The 15,649-nt window shown below is 33.3% G+C and overlaps 1 protein-coding gene across 1 annotated transcript; it reads right to left on the minus strand.

The window, feature by feature from the left end:
• Positions 1–534: 534 nt before the first annotated feature.
• Positions 535–7,008, minus strand: LOC147384771 (synaptotagmin-3-like). Its single transcript, XM_086425892.1, is given in 14 exon segments — positions 535–833; positions 836–884; positions 981–1,109; positions 1,556–1,927; positions 2,622–2,871; positions 3,243–3,319; positions 3,626–3,700; positions 3,882–3,983; positions 4,082–4,200; positions 4,902–5,025; positions 5,179–5,229; positions 5,335–5,433; positions 6,726–6,839; positions 6,936–7,008. Coding segments are annotated over 13 exon segments (1,641 nt in total). The 5' UTR covers positions 6,837–6,839; positions 6,936–7,008; the 3' UTR covers positions 535–750.
• Between the last annotated feature and the right edge of the window lie 8,641 nt (positions 7,009–15,649).

A 15,649-nucleotide genomic window follows, 5' to 3' on the forward strand; every position in this document is an offset into this window, starting at 1 on the left:
ACTCTTCAAACATTACAAAGGTTTGGCTCAAATTATAATCTCAACATTATAAAACTTTATAACATTCATTCAAACAATTTCAATAGTTGCTTACGATTATAATTAGACTCATATAAAATCTAAAACCCAAAAACTAGAACTCTAGCAAAAGTACAAAATAAAAAAAATGAGAGAGCTTTTATTGGCACCCAACTTCAACTTATTCTCAAACCATTCACTTATTGTCTTTATTTTTTAATTGGGGTGTAATAAGTAAAAGTTGGGGTGCCAATAGCAGTTATAAAAAAAAAAAGACAGATTGATGATTTTCGAGTGAATTTGTAATTCTAGATAGGCCTGAGGATGATTCCGATCGCACCAAAAAAAAAAATTGAATTAAAGGGATTAAAAACCTCTATGAAGCTGAATTTCGACATTTGATAGAGGCTTTGTGAATCAGATTAAGATCACAAATATCAATTAATCTGTACCAAATAAAGTTCATACAGGCCAAGCTTTTACGATTTGAGCACACTAAAATGTAAAATCATGAGAGGTTAGTCCACTAGATCCATTTTAAAAACTTCAAAAATTATCGGGCACATTTAACATACGGAATATAAATGAATGATTTATAATTAAACAACATTTCATAACAAGACTTATTATGTTTGATTCACTAGTTTCGCCAGTGCATTATATTAGTCGAAATGAACGGGTATTTATTTGTATGAGAGAGAATTGGAAAACAGGGGATGTACAATGTACCATTTATTCTCGAATTGTCTTCCACCGAATCTCAACATGTATCATTCCGTTCTTCGAATTGATGAGATTATATTTCTCATTGATGCGCCATTGTTCACTACATCAGTAAGGTTGATATCCACATGTCCCAATGATTCCTAGATGATACACAAATATAAAATTTTACAATTAATAGAATCGTAAATGTATGATGGGAAACTCAAGAAATAAACGTAAATGGAGAGTGATTCAACCTTTGATAGGAAACCAAAGCATGCCCGCTTGCTCATAACCTCGATATGGATCTTGTCATCTACCGGGGCTTCTTCTAGCATATATTGGAATTCTTCGTTCCAAAATGGATCCCGTGTTTTCTTGATCATCTAGTGAAAAACAGGATTACAACATTAATTTTAAGATAACAAACAAGAAAAAAAATTAATAAATCTTGTTCTCAATAAATATAGAAAACCTAGAGAGCTTCTATTGCCACACCAACTAATACTAATGCCATGTGTGTTAATTCTCTAGCAATTTACATATGAAATGGGGTGGCATTAGCAAACGTTGGTGTGGCAATAGAATCCCTCAAAACCTATTAACATAGAATAAAAACTTCACTCAAACCAACATTTAAAAACAGCTTCAATGGAGTCGGAACATGGCCGACGCATGTTAGCTTGCCACGGCCCAATTTCAAGATCACTTTCTACATATCAGTTGAGTCAGTGATTGAACTCCACCAACTCAGCCAAGTTATAGTCGAAAATGAAAAACATAAAGACAGTTTCTGTTGAAAAAAAGTTCAAACTTTGCAACAACAATTCACCTTGGTTTTATTCTGTTCTCCTCTAAAAAGAACTATGACATAGGGGTTATTGTGCTTCCTCCCCTCAACATTCTCAGCACCTTGGATGGAAACTAAAAGTAAACCCACCCCACTTAAGGCCACATCTTCAGATACCCTTCCAACACCAATTTCTTTCCTACTACAACCATCTAAAGGTCCACTAAATCTTTCATTGTCTTCTTTGAAAGGATTGAATGTCAGCTCAACCACAATTTTCCCTCTGTGTTTCTTGTTCATAGAATTACTAGGATTCACGGTCTTAAGCAAATCAAGCGTAAATGATTTTCTCTCATGAGGGACGAGCAATCGTAGTGGAACAACTTGCATCCCCAGCTTGTCATGTGACCCCACCTGTGAAAAATCAATAAGTGAAAAATACGAACTTGCATATTAAATTGAAAACTAAGCCAAATCAATCCATTTGGTCTTTGTTAACCAACCAACTACTCCAAAAGACCGATCCATTGGAAAAGGGGAAAACTATGAATATAAGAGGGACACAAGGCCTAATTGGGGTATGAGACACCCGAGAGTGGAAGAAAATATACACTATTAACACTCCTCCTCACCCATAAGGGTGGAAAGATTTGAACCCATGACCTATATGAACCTAGCGCTCTGATACCATGTTAACCAACCAACTACTCCAAAAGACCAATCTGTTGGAGAGGGGGAGAACTATGAATATAAGAGGGTCACAAGGCATAACTAGGGTATGAGACACCCGAGAGTGGAGGAAAATATACACTCAACACTCCCCCTCACCCGTAAGGGTCGAAAGGTTTGAACCTGTGACCTATACAAACGTATTGCTTTGATACCATGTTAACCAACCAACTACTCCAAAATACCCGTGACCTATACGAACTTAGCGCTCTGATACCATGTTAACCAACCAACTACTCCAAAAGACCGATCTGTTGGATAGGGGAGAACCATGAATATAAGAGGGTCACGGGGGTTAACTAAGGTTTGACACACCTGAGAGTGAAGGAAAATATACACTCAACTGTCTTATAGATGAGAAGGATACAAGGAGTTAAACCTTTTCCCAGTCGTATACATGTAACTGAAGGATTTGAGTCTCGGGATCTTTCACAATAAGCTTGAACTCTTCGTTCCACTCAGGATTCAGGTTCTTCATCTTGACTGTGGTTTTCTTCCGTGGAAGTCTCTCGCCACTTAAGCTGAGTTTAACATAAGGATCTGAAGCTCCCAACAAGTCCATCTTCAAGAGTTTGAGTGCTCGTATAATCTTCACATGTAATATGCCAACGGGCTTCTTCGTGGCCCCTCTATAAAAAAAAAAGAAAAAGGGGAGAAGGCAAAGTTTTAGTAACATAATCTTGTAGAAATAAAAATGCATTATGTTAGGTTGTATCAAATATATACTCTTATTGTGCCACCATTGAAAAACTTGGATTTAGATCAAAATTTATATTTTTTTACATTTTGAGTTTGTAATGGCCAAGTCAAGGAAATTGAGAATTCTCATGCTTTTGAAGTATTAGATAATGCATGAGAAAACCCATAATAACCTTGAAGTTTGAAAATTAGATGCTACTTACAAGAAAACGTAATATAATAAGAAAATATAAAACTAAAATAAAGTAATAAATATTTACGATTCACAGAAAGCTTTATTATTTCATTATCGAAGGCTTACACTGAACCATCAAGAATGGGTATTTCAAATATATGGGGCCAGAGGTAAAGCCTCGCAACTTGTTTCTTTATAGTTTCCTGTAAATAACAAAAACGCATGAAATAAGGTCTAGAAACTACAAATATGTAGATTTAGATACAATTATTTTAAATCATATAGCAGAATGTACATAAAGCTATGGACTAGAAATTAAGAACGAAGTTATCAAGAAATTTAAATGTAAGTATTGCACAAAACAGAGTCGAATTTAAAATAATTGAACAACTGAAAATTACACACACAAAAAAAAAAATGTACATAAATCCCAGGCACAACCATGTCAAATTAAGACTATCTAATAAAAATCCAGAGCAGATACCCCACAAAAATTACCGGTGTAGCACCTGAACAAATCGATAAAAGCCAGGGATGGCCATGATATCTCCTCCTAGAAATTTCATTCCGAAATCCACATGCGGCTGCAAATAAATCATAAGAGGTCGGATAATTTCCACAAACACTAATTTTAAATTGGAGCACGAGAGCTCATTTGAAATATTGGCAAGTTTCACATTGATTAGTCCAATTCGAACCAAGATCAAAGGAGGGAGTTTCATGTTGAATGTTAGTTATTAAATATCAATATACGTCTCCACTTACTTTCTCCATCAAAGAGACAACTATGCTTGCAAAGCATGGAAAGGCAGGCACAAGAGGCTTCAAAGTCACGCGAGGAGCAGCAAATATTTGCAAGTCCACTAACTAATTACAAGCAAATCAATCTCTTAGAAGAAACATCCTTGTACTAGAACAGAAACCGTATATTATTTGATGAGGTATTACATTTTGAAAGTTCTAACCTGCACCGTGATTCGTAGGAACAACAATTTCAGCACCAAAGTTATGTTGGGATTGCCAGCCCATCTAATTGCCGGCTCAATTACTAGTTCCTTCTCATTCGTTTCATAGACTTTAATACCTGCCAGGTTGAATAAGCACCCAATGTGACATATGTCACCCAATATGACACCAGAGACTGGAGGAAAACATACACTCAAAACTACCCCTCACCCATAAGGGTGGAAAGAATCAAACCCGTGACCTATACGAACCTAGCGCTATGATACCATGTTAACCAACCAACTACTCCAATAGACCGATCTTTTGGAGAGGGGGAGGGCTATGATTATAAAGGGTCACGGGACTTAACTTGGGTATGACACACCCGAGAGTGGAGGAAAATAAACACTCAACAAATTACTCTTTTATTACCTATATAGGATAAAGAAACTCATGTATATTTCAAACTAGGTATCTTAAATTATCCTTTTTTGAGTTCAATGTTGCCTTTTTGCTTAGAAGAAATTCCAAGTGAGAGATAGAACATGAATAGGAGTAGAATTTCAACATAAGGGAAAAATCCCAAGGCTTGAAGATGAAGAATTCACTAAGGATCCAAAGAAAGAAATTCAAAAGAAAAAGGGAGCTGATGTATTTAGAAATAAGGAACACACCCCCTATAAAATAATGTTACATTTAATAGGTGATCGACCAGGCTTAGACCCATAGCTCAGTTGGTTTGACACATTGCAAAGTAACTTAGAGGTTGTGGGTTCAAGTCCATTTTTACCCATCAAAATATAATATTGATCAATTAATCTGATTAAGAGGCAAACTCACCGTGAATGTTAGGTGGAAGAGTTCCAAGAGTTATACTCTCAAACTCAATCGATTGTATTTGAAACTTCCCAATGTACTCAGAAATTATCGGCTTTGTAGTGCTTATTATCGTATCACATATTGCCTATAAAAGAAAATAAAATTTGAACATCAGAAAGACAGAGAACGGTATCCATTATAATGCCTCACTTCCATGTGATATGGGCATTTAACATAGCCCAGCTTAGCCTTTTATTTTTTTGAAACCAAAATGAGATTTTTGAACTTAAAAAAGTACCTTATCTAGGTAAGGCCACATATAAAAAATGAACCTGTTCAACCAGTCAACCTGCACAAAGTAACGCAATTAAAAATATATAGCTTAAAAAGTAGAAGTCGGGTATATGAGCTAACAATCGAGAGAACTACCTAAGATAAGAACTTCAATACTCACTCGATCATAGTCAGGATTCTTTATCCATAGTGGGATCTCAGGTAAAATATCGAGCAAAGCATATGAATCGATCTCATGAAGCGGCTTGACAATTGGATTCTGCCAAGACATTTATTGAAAAATTTTGAGCTCTAAAATTTACACGTTGAGTTACAAAAGAAATATTAGAGTGGGAAATATTTTAGAAGAATTTCTATTTGTCTAAACTTACAAACACAAATAGAAAACACTGTTGGTGCTTCAAATTAAAAATGAATGGAAGACCCCTCTAATGCGTTTAAAGAAAAAAAAAGTTGCATAATCTGATCATAAGCTATCAAATAAGGATATTATCCATGAAGGGTTTCTAGATCAAATTTATACACTCAGAAGACTTAAGATGTTAGAGAAAAATTGAGACCAAGTAACCAAGAAACTACTCACTAAAACCATGTGAAACCAGCACAAATATTTAAAGGAAAATGAATGCAAACCATATATAGGCGTAGCAAATAAAAAAACTTGATGATTTGATTGGGTCGTCCATTTGGGCCCTATCATTCCTACTGGAAGTGAGGGTCCTAGAAACATAGGGAGTAGTTGTTAAATTAGAAATGTGCAGCAACCAATTCAACCTCTACAAAAAGGAAGTTGAGGCCGTATAAGAGGGAAAGAAATACTCAAGTCTCTCTCTCTCTCTCTTTTCCTTAAGCTTGTTGGGTACTCACTGTTTTTCTATCTAGTACCCTAAGGATCTAAGGCGTGGATATCATCATGATCGCTCTAATAGCATAAAAAAAAATAGGTTTAAAGTATTTCTAATCTCTAGCAACCCGTGATGGCGTGACACCATTTCGGTTCTCCACTGCATGTGACTAGTACACCTACTAACCCAATTCTCAAACATACTATTCGAATCAAAACTATCAATCACAAAAACCGTACAAACTTCACCCAAGGACTACTATAATTATTCATCACTATATTGTATAGATCCATGAAACACATTTCTAATGTAAAAGAAAATTTTGCCTCTACAATTGAATTGGAGACTCACCCATTTCTCAGATGAAGGCTTAAAACAAAAATCTCTATAATACGAACACCAAGTAACCCCTATTAAAGAGCCCAACTGAAGAAATATAAGATAGCAAAATCTCAAAAACCCAAGTAATGAACTATGGATGATCACATAAGAACCACTTAGTATGTCAAGTTGTCAACTTAAGATCAAAAACCCAGATTTGAAAAACTACTAATCATCAAATATATGATTTTACTAAATATGTCAACTTAAGATCAAAAACCCAGATTTAAAAAACTGCTAATCATCAAATACATGATTTGATATTCACAAAAGATGATCAAACAAAACTGGGTTTTAAAGAAAGAGATTAAAACAGATGTGTTACCTTGATATCTTTGGGTTCAGAGTAGACGAAGAGGAAAAAACCCAACAAAAGCCCTATTGGTATTCCGAATCCAAAACCAATAATTCCCAACAAAATACTGAGAAATCCCATGTTCTTGAATTATCAAAAAAGTACAAATTAAGAACAAATTAAAACTGGAAATCTAAGACGGAGAAGAATACAAAGACGTTGGCAAAGACAAAAATTTACTTGAAACGTAACGAAATCAAGTCTCAACTTCCAATAAAACCGCCAAAACAGAGTCTCGTTGTTTGATATAGAGTTTTTAATTTTTTTTTTGGGTCCTTTTCAATGTGGAGTCACGACCATACCCTCTTTAAGCAAAAATGGATTTTATTGCCAAAAACAGAAGAAAAAGATTTCGGATTTACCCCTATTAATAGAATTGTCTTCTACTCTTTAAACGGTCACTCCAAAACATGGTTTTTAAACTCGGTATGGCATCTCGTCCAGTTCAGCTCCAATATCGAGTTATCTCGGATGAATTTTTTGATACATTTGAGACGTCTTATGAGACAACTCAAAAAATTGAACATGAGACGTAAAATTCGATCAAAAAATGACTTTGTGAGTTGGTTTCGTTCAGTTTTGATATCGAGTTAACTCAGACAATACGTCTTTGCGTCGAACGAATTTAAAAACCATGCTCCAAAAGTTATTATCTTAAGGATATATTATGTATCCTTGAGATATGTGTTTTATCTCGACAATTGGAATTCATATTTTAATGGTTGGGATTTTGTACTTTTTCTTGAATCATTTGATCGTTACTCATTACCATATAAGAGGTGTAAATATCACAGATGTCCCCCAAAATATCCTCTTTTTTAGGGTAAAATACACTTTGACTCCGTAGTTTGGCATAATTTCATTTTAACCCTTTGACATTTTGATAATTATAATTGCCTCCCTTATTATTATCTAAGGTGTTCACTTACCCTCTTCTTACAAATTGCAATGAACTTAACAATTAAATTCCTCTTATAAAGACCATTTTGCCTTTTTTTTTTAAATATTATTGAAAAAATGAGTTAAATGAATGCTTAGACAGGGTATTTTAATTATTGTTTTAAAATTTATATATTTTAATTAAAAAAAATAAAAAGTCAAAAAGGTAAAATAGTATAATAACATCTAAATTCTAATCCCATCAGTGAAAGTATAATTTAGAGGGTCAAAATGATATTAGGCCAAATTATAGGGGTCAAAGTATAATTTACCCTTTTTGAGAGGATAATTGGGGACAAAACACTTTTTGAAATCCTATCCCAATCCGAGATCATTTATTGGAGAAAAATAATGCAATTGTGTTGAAAATAAATATTCTAGAATTACTCAATTAATCATTACTTGTGGTCTATTATCAGGAATAATTTAAATTTTGATTATGATATTTATCATACTAAGAATAAGCCAATAAAATGAGAATGTTGATTATTTTGGTAATTAAATTATTCAATTAATCATTACTTCTTGTCGATTATCGAGAATAATTTAATTTTTGGTTATGATATGATAGTAAGAATATGCCGAATGAGATGAGAATGACGATTGCTTGGATAATTCCACAAATTTTATTATTTGGGATTGAAGTGAAAAGGACATGTGTTGTTGGATTCATTTCTTCAAAGGCTTCAGTGGTACGACTCGTACTGGTCAATTCGTGAAATAGATCAAATCACATATAAATCAATCATTCTAATTCATTGAATTTTGTTAGTGGGTTTGATGAATCAAATAGTAAATATATGACGTAAATTTTTTAACATTCTTCTTTATGTTTTTTTATTTTATTTTATTTTTCTTTTAGAATTATTTATAATTGTACTTGTAATTTGCTTGCTTGAATTTATATATATATATATATATATGTAGGAATGCTAACGTCCAAGACCCCATGGGATGTTAGAATTCTCCATCACTTTTTTTTTTTACCAATAATATTCTTTTCCATTTTATCTTTTTGTGAAAAAAAAATAAGGGTATATTATTTTTGTTTACTAATAATAAATCGACGCAGCAAAATATACGTGGTCTGTACATAGCAATGGCACAAAACCATTGATCTTTTCTCTCGTGTATCCTAAGGAAAAGATTTGTAATTTTGTGCCCTTGCCACGTCAATCATGCAGAGACTGCATATGTTTTGCCGCATCGATTTATCATGATTCTATTTTTTCACTTCATAAATGCATTTATTATACCCTTACTAAATGCATTTATTATGTTGATATTGATTATCAAATCATTTGTTAAAAAAAGATGTTTAAATCAAAAGATTAAAATGTTGTTATCATTTATTATGTAAACAATTATTTATTATATAAAAAATCAATATACTTTTATCTTTTTCACTAAAAGACAAAATGGAGGAAGAGTATTATTGGAAAGTGAGTGTGGTGGGCAATGCTAACGTCTCCATGAGGTCTTGGACATTAGCACTCCCTATATACATATTGAATCTCGTTCAGGTGCCAACTATTTGGCCAACACATTTTTCCTTACATGAATTAGTAGTTTCAGAATGAGCTGATTTTTGGTGAGGATAATCTCCTCTTCGTGAAGATGATCTTTATGATGAGGAGATCATCCTCATTAAAAATCAAGTCATTTTGAAACTTCTAAACCTATGTTTATGAATTGAAGTATCGTGAACCATCCATTTTTTGTAAATCACTTTTGATGGGGTTAGAGACCATCCTCACAAAAAATCAACTCATTCTGAAACTTCTAACCTATATAAGACAAAAATGTTGCCTAAATAGTTGGCATCCGAACAACTCTTAATCTATGCACGAGCTAATTGAACTAGCAATGAAGAAATAAATTATTTGTGCCTACCAATACAATATATATATATTTTTAATATTTACTATGGCGATTTTGGAGTCAAAGGCCCCGACTGGCTGGACAAGGCAACCGTCCTCTTAAAGCACTATCTCTCACCCAAATCCTCCCGAGTACATGCAACACCCCACAAACCACACATATTGGGTAAGCAAAGAAAAAATCCATGTGGGTGGCTAACGAGGGGATTTGAACTCAAGACCTATCCCTTTTGTGAGGGATGCATTGGTATTATGGCTAACAATCGTTGGTTGAATGAATTGGAATTGTTTAAGAGTGGTGAATCACGTATTTTTATTAGAATCAAACAAACTGATGAACTAGGTAATAGGTTATGATGAATATTTGAAATGTATGTTAAAACTCCAAAATGATGGCATACATCCTTGATTGAAGTACAAACTTAGTTTTCAATCAATTATTTTTCTTTTTTATCAATAAAACTTTGCAGTGAAATTTTTTCAAATTCTTTCCCATAAATTCAAAGTCTTGGTGACAAGATTGCCACTTGTTCTGTGCATAATTTGATTAATTTTCAATTATATTTATTTTTTCATCCTTTAAGTCAATTAAAAGTATATAATAAATAATTGCCAAAGGAATTTGCCAAATAAAGCAGAATTTGAAGACAATAAATTTTTTGGGAAAAAAAAAGAGAATTTTAATTAGAAAATGAAGCTAGCAAACTATATTATTAATTTTTCTGTAAAAATTTAATACTATGAAAAAAAAATCAAGAGTTTTTGGCAACAGATGCAAGATGAACCTAAAAAAATGTTTTTAATTAGTCTCTCGCTGAGCGTATACCACAGTTCCCAAGTGTGGGGCAGGGGAGGAGCTAGTATTTGCCCCCCACAGCACTTTGAGGCACCCCTATATTTTTAACTAATTACATGTCCCATTTGTCTCTACTCCTTCACCTCACTCCCCATTTGCCCCTCCACCCTCATCTCCCTCTAATTTTTACCCCCACGCCCTCATCTCTCTCCAATCGTATTTTTCAGCACAAATAATTTTCAAATCTTTCAAGTTCTTCAACTATACAACGATCCATAGTTTGCCCCCGCTACAAGAAAATCTTGGCTCTGCCCTTATGCGGGGGTATCTCAAATATTCAGCAAAACTTGGGGGTATATATCAAAGTTAAGTATCTTCCCTTTAACTAATAAATAAATTGGAGCTGAGATTTTTTTAACATTCTTTTAGCTAAAATTATAAGCAAACCATTAACGCGGTTGAGCTGTACTCTGCAAGAACTAAGAATTAAGCACTCCATGGAAGCATGACTTTAAAAGAGTCCAACTAGGCATACCAAGCTAGTAAGACTCTTACCCTTACTAAGGGTCCTTGGGCTCATCACTTTGTGATATTAAAAAACATGATCCAATGCTTTGGGGTTGAAGAGGACAAAATTCTATGAAATTTGGAAGAAAAAAAATAATTATTTTTCACCGTTGAATTTTAATTTTAAATTTGATAGTTAGATGGAAGTTCAATAGCCGTCCATTTTCAAAACCTTTGATCAAGATCAAAATAAAATGTTTTTTGGATCTGAGTGTTCCTATGAAATTTAGAGGCCTGTCATGTTGGATTGCTAATGTGATAATCTATTTGAGCAAAGCAACAATTAGTAAGACTATGTTAATAGTATATAAAATGTTTCTCATTTTAAAACTTTAACCTCATTCAAGGTAATTTGAGTGAATCATCCTAAAGGCCATACAACAAGATGGTTAATGTACATAGTTCACAGTAGACTTGTCTAATATTTTGAAAATATTGGTTAAGTTAATGAAAAAATAGTCATCTCAACCAAGATTTGCATTTTTTGATGTAAAATAATTAATTTTTTATTTAAATGTATGCTATCTAAATCCATATAACAAAACACAACGATAGATCTTATTCCACTAACAATTGTAGGGTATAAATGTCTCATTCTGACTATAGTGAAGTGAGGTCTATTCCACATTTTTTTTTATCTTTCCTCTTCGTCCCTTCAAATTTATTATCTTTCATCTCTTCACTTGTTTACAATAACATCTCTCAAATTTTATTATTATTATTTTTTTTTATTCCTTTATGATGAGAAGGGTGTAGATCTTGTGCTCGATGGGGTCACATCACATGAGGTCACATCACATGATAAAGTCTATTTTATGCCATTTATACTTAACCTCTTCTTGAAGGACTGACATCCAAAATTAGTTTTATTGGTGATTTTTAGTTGTTGAATTTGAACATATTGAATCATGATCAGTCTCATAGACAATGAACGTAGGGTTTCAAAGAAATAATGAGAAATGCTAAAATCTAGACATATGAAACTCAAGAAGGATAGGACATGTTGAGTCGAATAGGTGACTATTTTGATTAGCTTACAAAAGAAGAAGGAAATAGTTTGTGAATGAATTCTAAATGTATGCTTGCATATTATTTTGCTCTATCTATAAGGTTGACTTTTTGGTACGTAGGCATATCAAATAGTTGACCAACATAAATGAGTTAGTAAGCAAAAATAGAGCGCCATGTGGAATTTTGGGGGTCTGATGACGATATTTATCACGATATCATCCATATAATAAAATACAATGGTGCGGCCCACTTGTGGAGAATAAACGTCCTTTCAACTACATTAGGGACTTTCCTCTTCACCTTTTCAACTTTATTATTTTTTCTCCACTTTCTCTTTTCAATGATATTTCTTCAAGTTTATTATCTTTCATTTTTTACTCACTTTTTCAATAATACCCCTCTTTCTTTAATATCTTTTATTTTTTACCACTTTAACCCCAAAGTGAACCCCACTTCTTTGTCCACTTTGTCAATAATACCCTTTCAAATTTATTGTTTTTTTTTTCCTTTGTCACCTCCTATTCCCAAGAGGATGCTCGTGTTGCAGATGAACGAGTACCTATTTTCCTTTTTCCTTATGATAAGTGAGCGTTACTTACATATCACAAGCCTCTCCTCACAACTTAACCTCAAAAAGAGTAGTTGTTCTATTTTTATTTTACTTAAAAAAAAGTGTATCCTTATCATTCGCATGTTTGTATTATTAATCTTTTTTTTTTATTGGAAGACAAAGAGTCTCGCTCTCTCCCACTTTGATAGAAGAAGGTGACTGAGTACAATTTTTATCTTTGAAAGTGCAATCATACCAATATAGCACAAGACATTTTTTGAAGCGATGGGGTTGCAATCACTTTTAGGTGATCTACAAGTAGTCATCCCCCTAAATAAGATGATTTAAAAAATATATTTTCAGTGTGAAATGCTTTATTTTATTGGTGAAATAAAAAAAAGGCAAAAATTAGTTATATTTGTATGACCCTTGCATCCAATGAGCCACTACCACGGCCCTAGTTAGAGAGGTGTTGTCAAACATAATAATGGCTAATTAGTAGGGCTTAAAATGGGTTGAGTATGCATGTATTCATTTCTAAATTTATTTTTTTTAATTATCTAGATCCGATTCGACTAAATTAATTAATTCAGGTTGATAAAGTCAAATGATTTCAAGAAAAATTGGTAGAGGTGTGGTCAAAAGATGACTTGAATTCAAGACATCTCCCTTTTTAAAAAGATGCATTGACCATTATGCCCAATACTTATTGGTTGATGGAAGATAGTTTGAAAAATACAAAAATCGGACTCATATTTTAATTTGAATATACCTGAAAGAATCAAACCCACTAAAGTCAGATTCAAGTAATTTAAATTTCAAATAAAATCCGACCCATTTTAAGGCTTACTAATTAGGGTGTATTATGCTCTTACCAATTTCAATAAGGTGGTGATTGCTCATTTTAATTTTATAAAACTTGAAAAAGGGGGAAAAGACAAGGACATTTATGTAATTCTATTATTTTTTACCACACAAAATGCCATTTAGCTATAAATTTGGCATGAGGACCGTGTCCAGGTTGAACAAGTTTGTCATCTTCAGCACAAGATTTTTTCGATATTTTGTCTCTTCCAACAAGTTATCCCATTTTCCACAAATATTTATTATTGATTTTCGTTGGTTTAATTCAAATTCTTAAGTAATAGATACGTGAAGAGCACGTGCTACTACTGCATTAAAGACTCCTAAAATAATAGGTTCTTGCAATTGAAGTTTTATTACATGTCAAGAGAAATTTAAAGGATAAAATTATTATTTTATACTAGAGTCATGATAACCTAATTCGAAAAAAGCCACTCGAAATTCACTTGCTGACATGCATGTACACAAAACCATATATCTTTTTCTTTGGGATACACAAGGAAAAAGATCTATGGTTCCATACACACATTCACGTCAACGAGAGGTTTTCGAGTGGTTTGTTTTGAGTTAGTTTACCATTAGACATTATATGATATTGGAGTTGTTTTATACCAACTTCTTACAACAATGTGTTGACATGGTCATGTGCACGGAATCAACCACAGATGATATTTACTCATATCCTAACGAAAAACGTTCATGGTTTTGTGCCCACTCCACGACAGAAATGCAGTGTTGTAGGAAGTTGGTTTAGTATTTTTCATTATATTCTTAGAGATAAGTTAATTGAAATACATTAATAAGTCTAACAATACATTAATAAGTCTAACAATTATACTTTAATAATAATTTTTTTTTTAATTTAATTCAGATTTTAATCAACAATACATATTCTTCTTTCTCATGTTTTTTGATAGGCACGCGGGTTAGTAATTAGTGATAGTGCATAGAACCATAGATCTTTTTTTTTTTTTGGAATACATGTCGGAGACCGTACAAAGAGTGCCAGTTTATCATGACTAAATCAAACTCTAGTTCTTTATATATTTGGATTGTCTAACGTTGTATCTACTCACCTCTACTAGCCCGACTCAAAAATTATGAACTTGAGAATTACAAGTCGATTCTACTTTGCAGACTTATGGTACAACATTCAAGTTGACCTTGAGTGAAATATGGCCCTAGCTCTCAATTTTTTTAGTGGGCTAATCCGTACACTTAAGCCCAATCAGTTCAAGTTGACCTTGTGTGAAATGTGGCCCAACTGACTTGAGCTAAATAATTTAAAGCCCAAGTGAAAATTGGTTTGGACTCAACCTAAAGACCTTGTACAACCCAATCCTCTTGGCTTTTGTTATGAAAAATTGCAAAATGGTGAAGGGGAGGAGGAGATTATAGTGAACACATGAACCAGACAAAATAGTTGAGAACAGATCAGGCCGAACCTGTGACAACTTAGTGCCAAGCATAGTGACAAAATTCTGTGATTAAATCATGATTTTATAAAAAATCACAGATTATTTTTGTCTTTAGAAAATTTTAAGTATTTTTTTATTTAATATATAAAATATTTATTTATTTTTACATTTTATACTTAAAATAATTATTTTTTTACTTTTTAATCTATCCGAAGTTTTCCTGACTTTTACTGAGTTTTTCCAAGCTTTCTCTTGCTGAATTATTCTCGAACCCAACTGGTGACCATGAGTGCCTCGGATTAGGTTTGGATTGAGTCTTGTAAACTTGACCTTGGTTTGGTTTGGATTAGATTTGGTTTGGGTTTGGGTAGTTTGTTATGGATCTTGGGCTGGACTTCCTATTGTGTATTGACACTCTTGCATGGAACCCTCAAGCCCTTTTGGGGGATCGTTCTCCAGGGCGTGCCACATCAAGCATAACAAGGGTAGTTTTGTCAATTAGAGTTGCCATTGTGATTGGTGGATCTCGAATTTTGTGAGCAACTTATTTTTCAACATTTGATGGGATCAATACTTGCTTGTTCTTAGAGTAACAAACTTTAATTATTGCTCAGGACTTTGTTCCGATCAATTTGAAAAAAAAAAAAAACTAAAATTTTTTTGGGAAAAATTCACATGACCCTTTTAGTTGAGTCATGCTGGGGTGACACAAACTAAGACACAGGGGTGACAAAATGATGTGGTGTTGTGCATATTACCATAGATGCTTTTCCACTAGATACGAGTAAAAAGCATCTACGACTGTATGTGCGCCACCACATCATTGTTATCACCTTTGTGTCTCCGTTTATGTCATTCAAGCATTTTCC

Source organism: Akebia trifoliata, chromosome 15 (assembly GCF_017979445.1).
Source record: "Akebia trifoliata isolate Shusen 1 chromosome 15, ASM1797944v1, whole genome shotgun sequence".
Lineage (NCBI taxonomy): Eukaryota > Viridiplantae > Streptophyta > Magnoliopsida > Ranunculales > Lardizabalaceae > Akebia > Akebia trifoliata.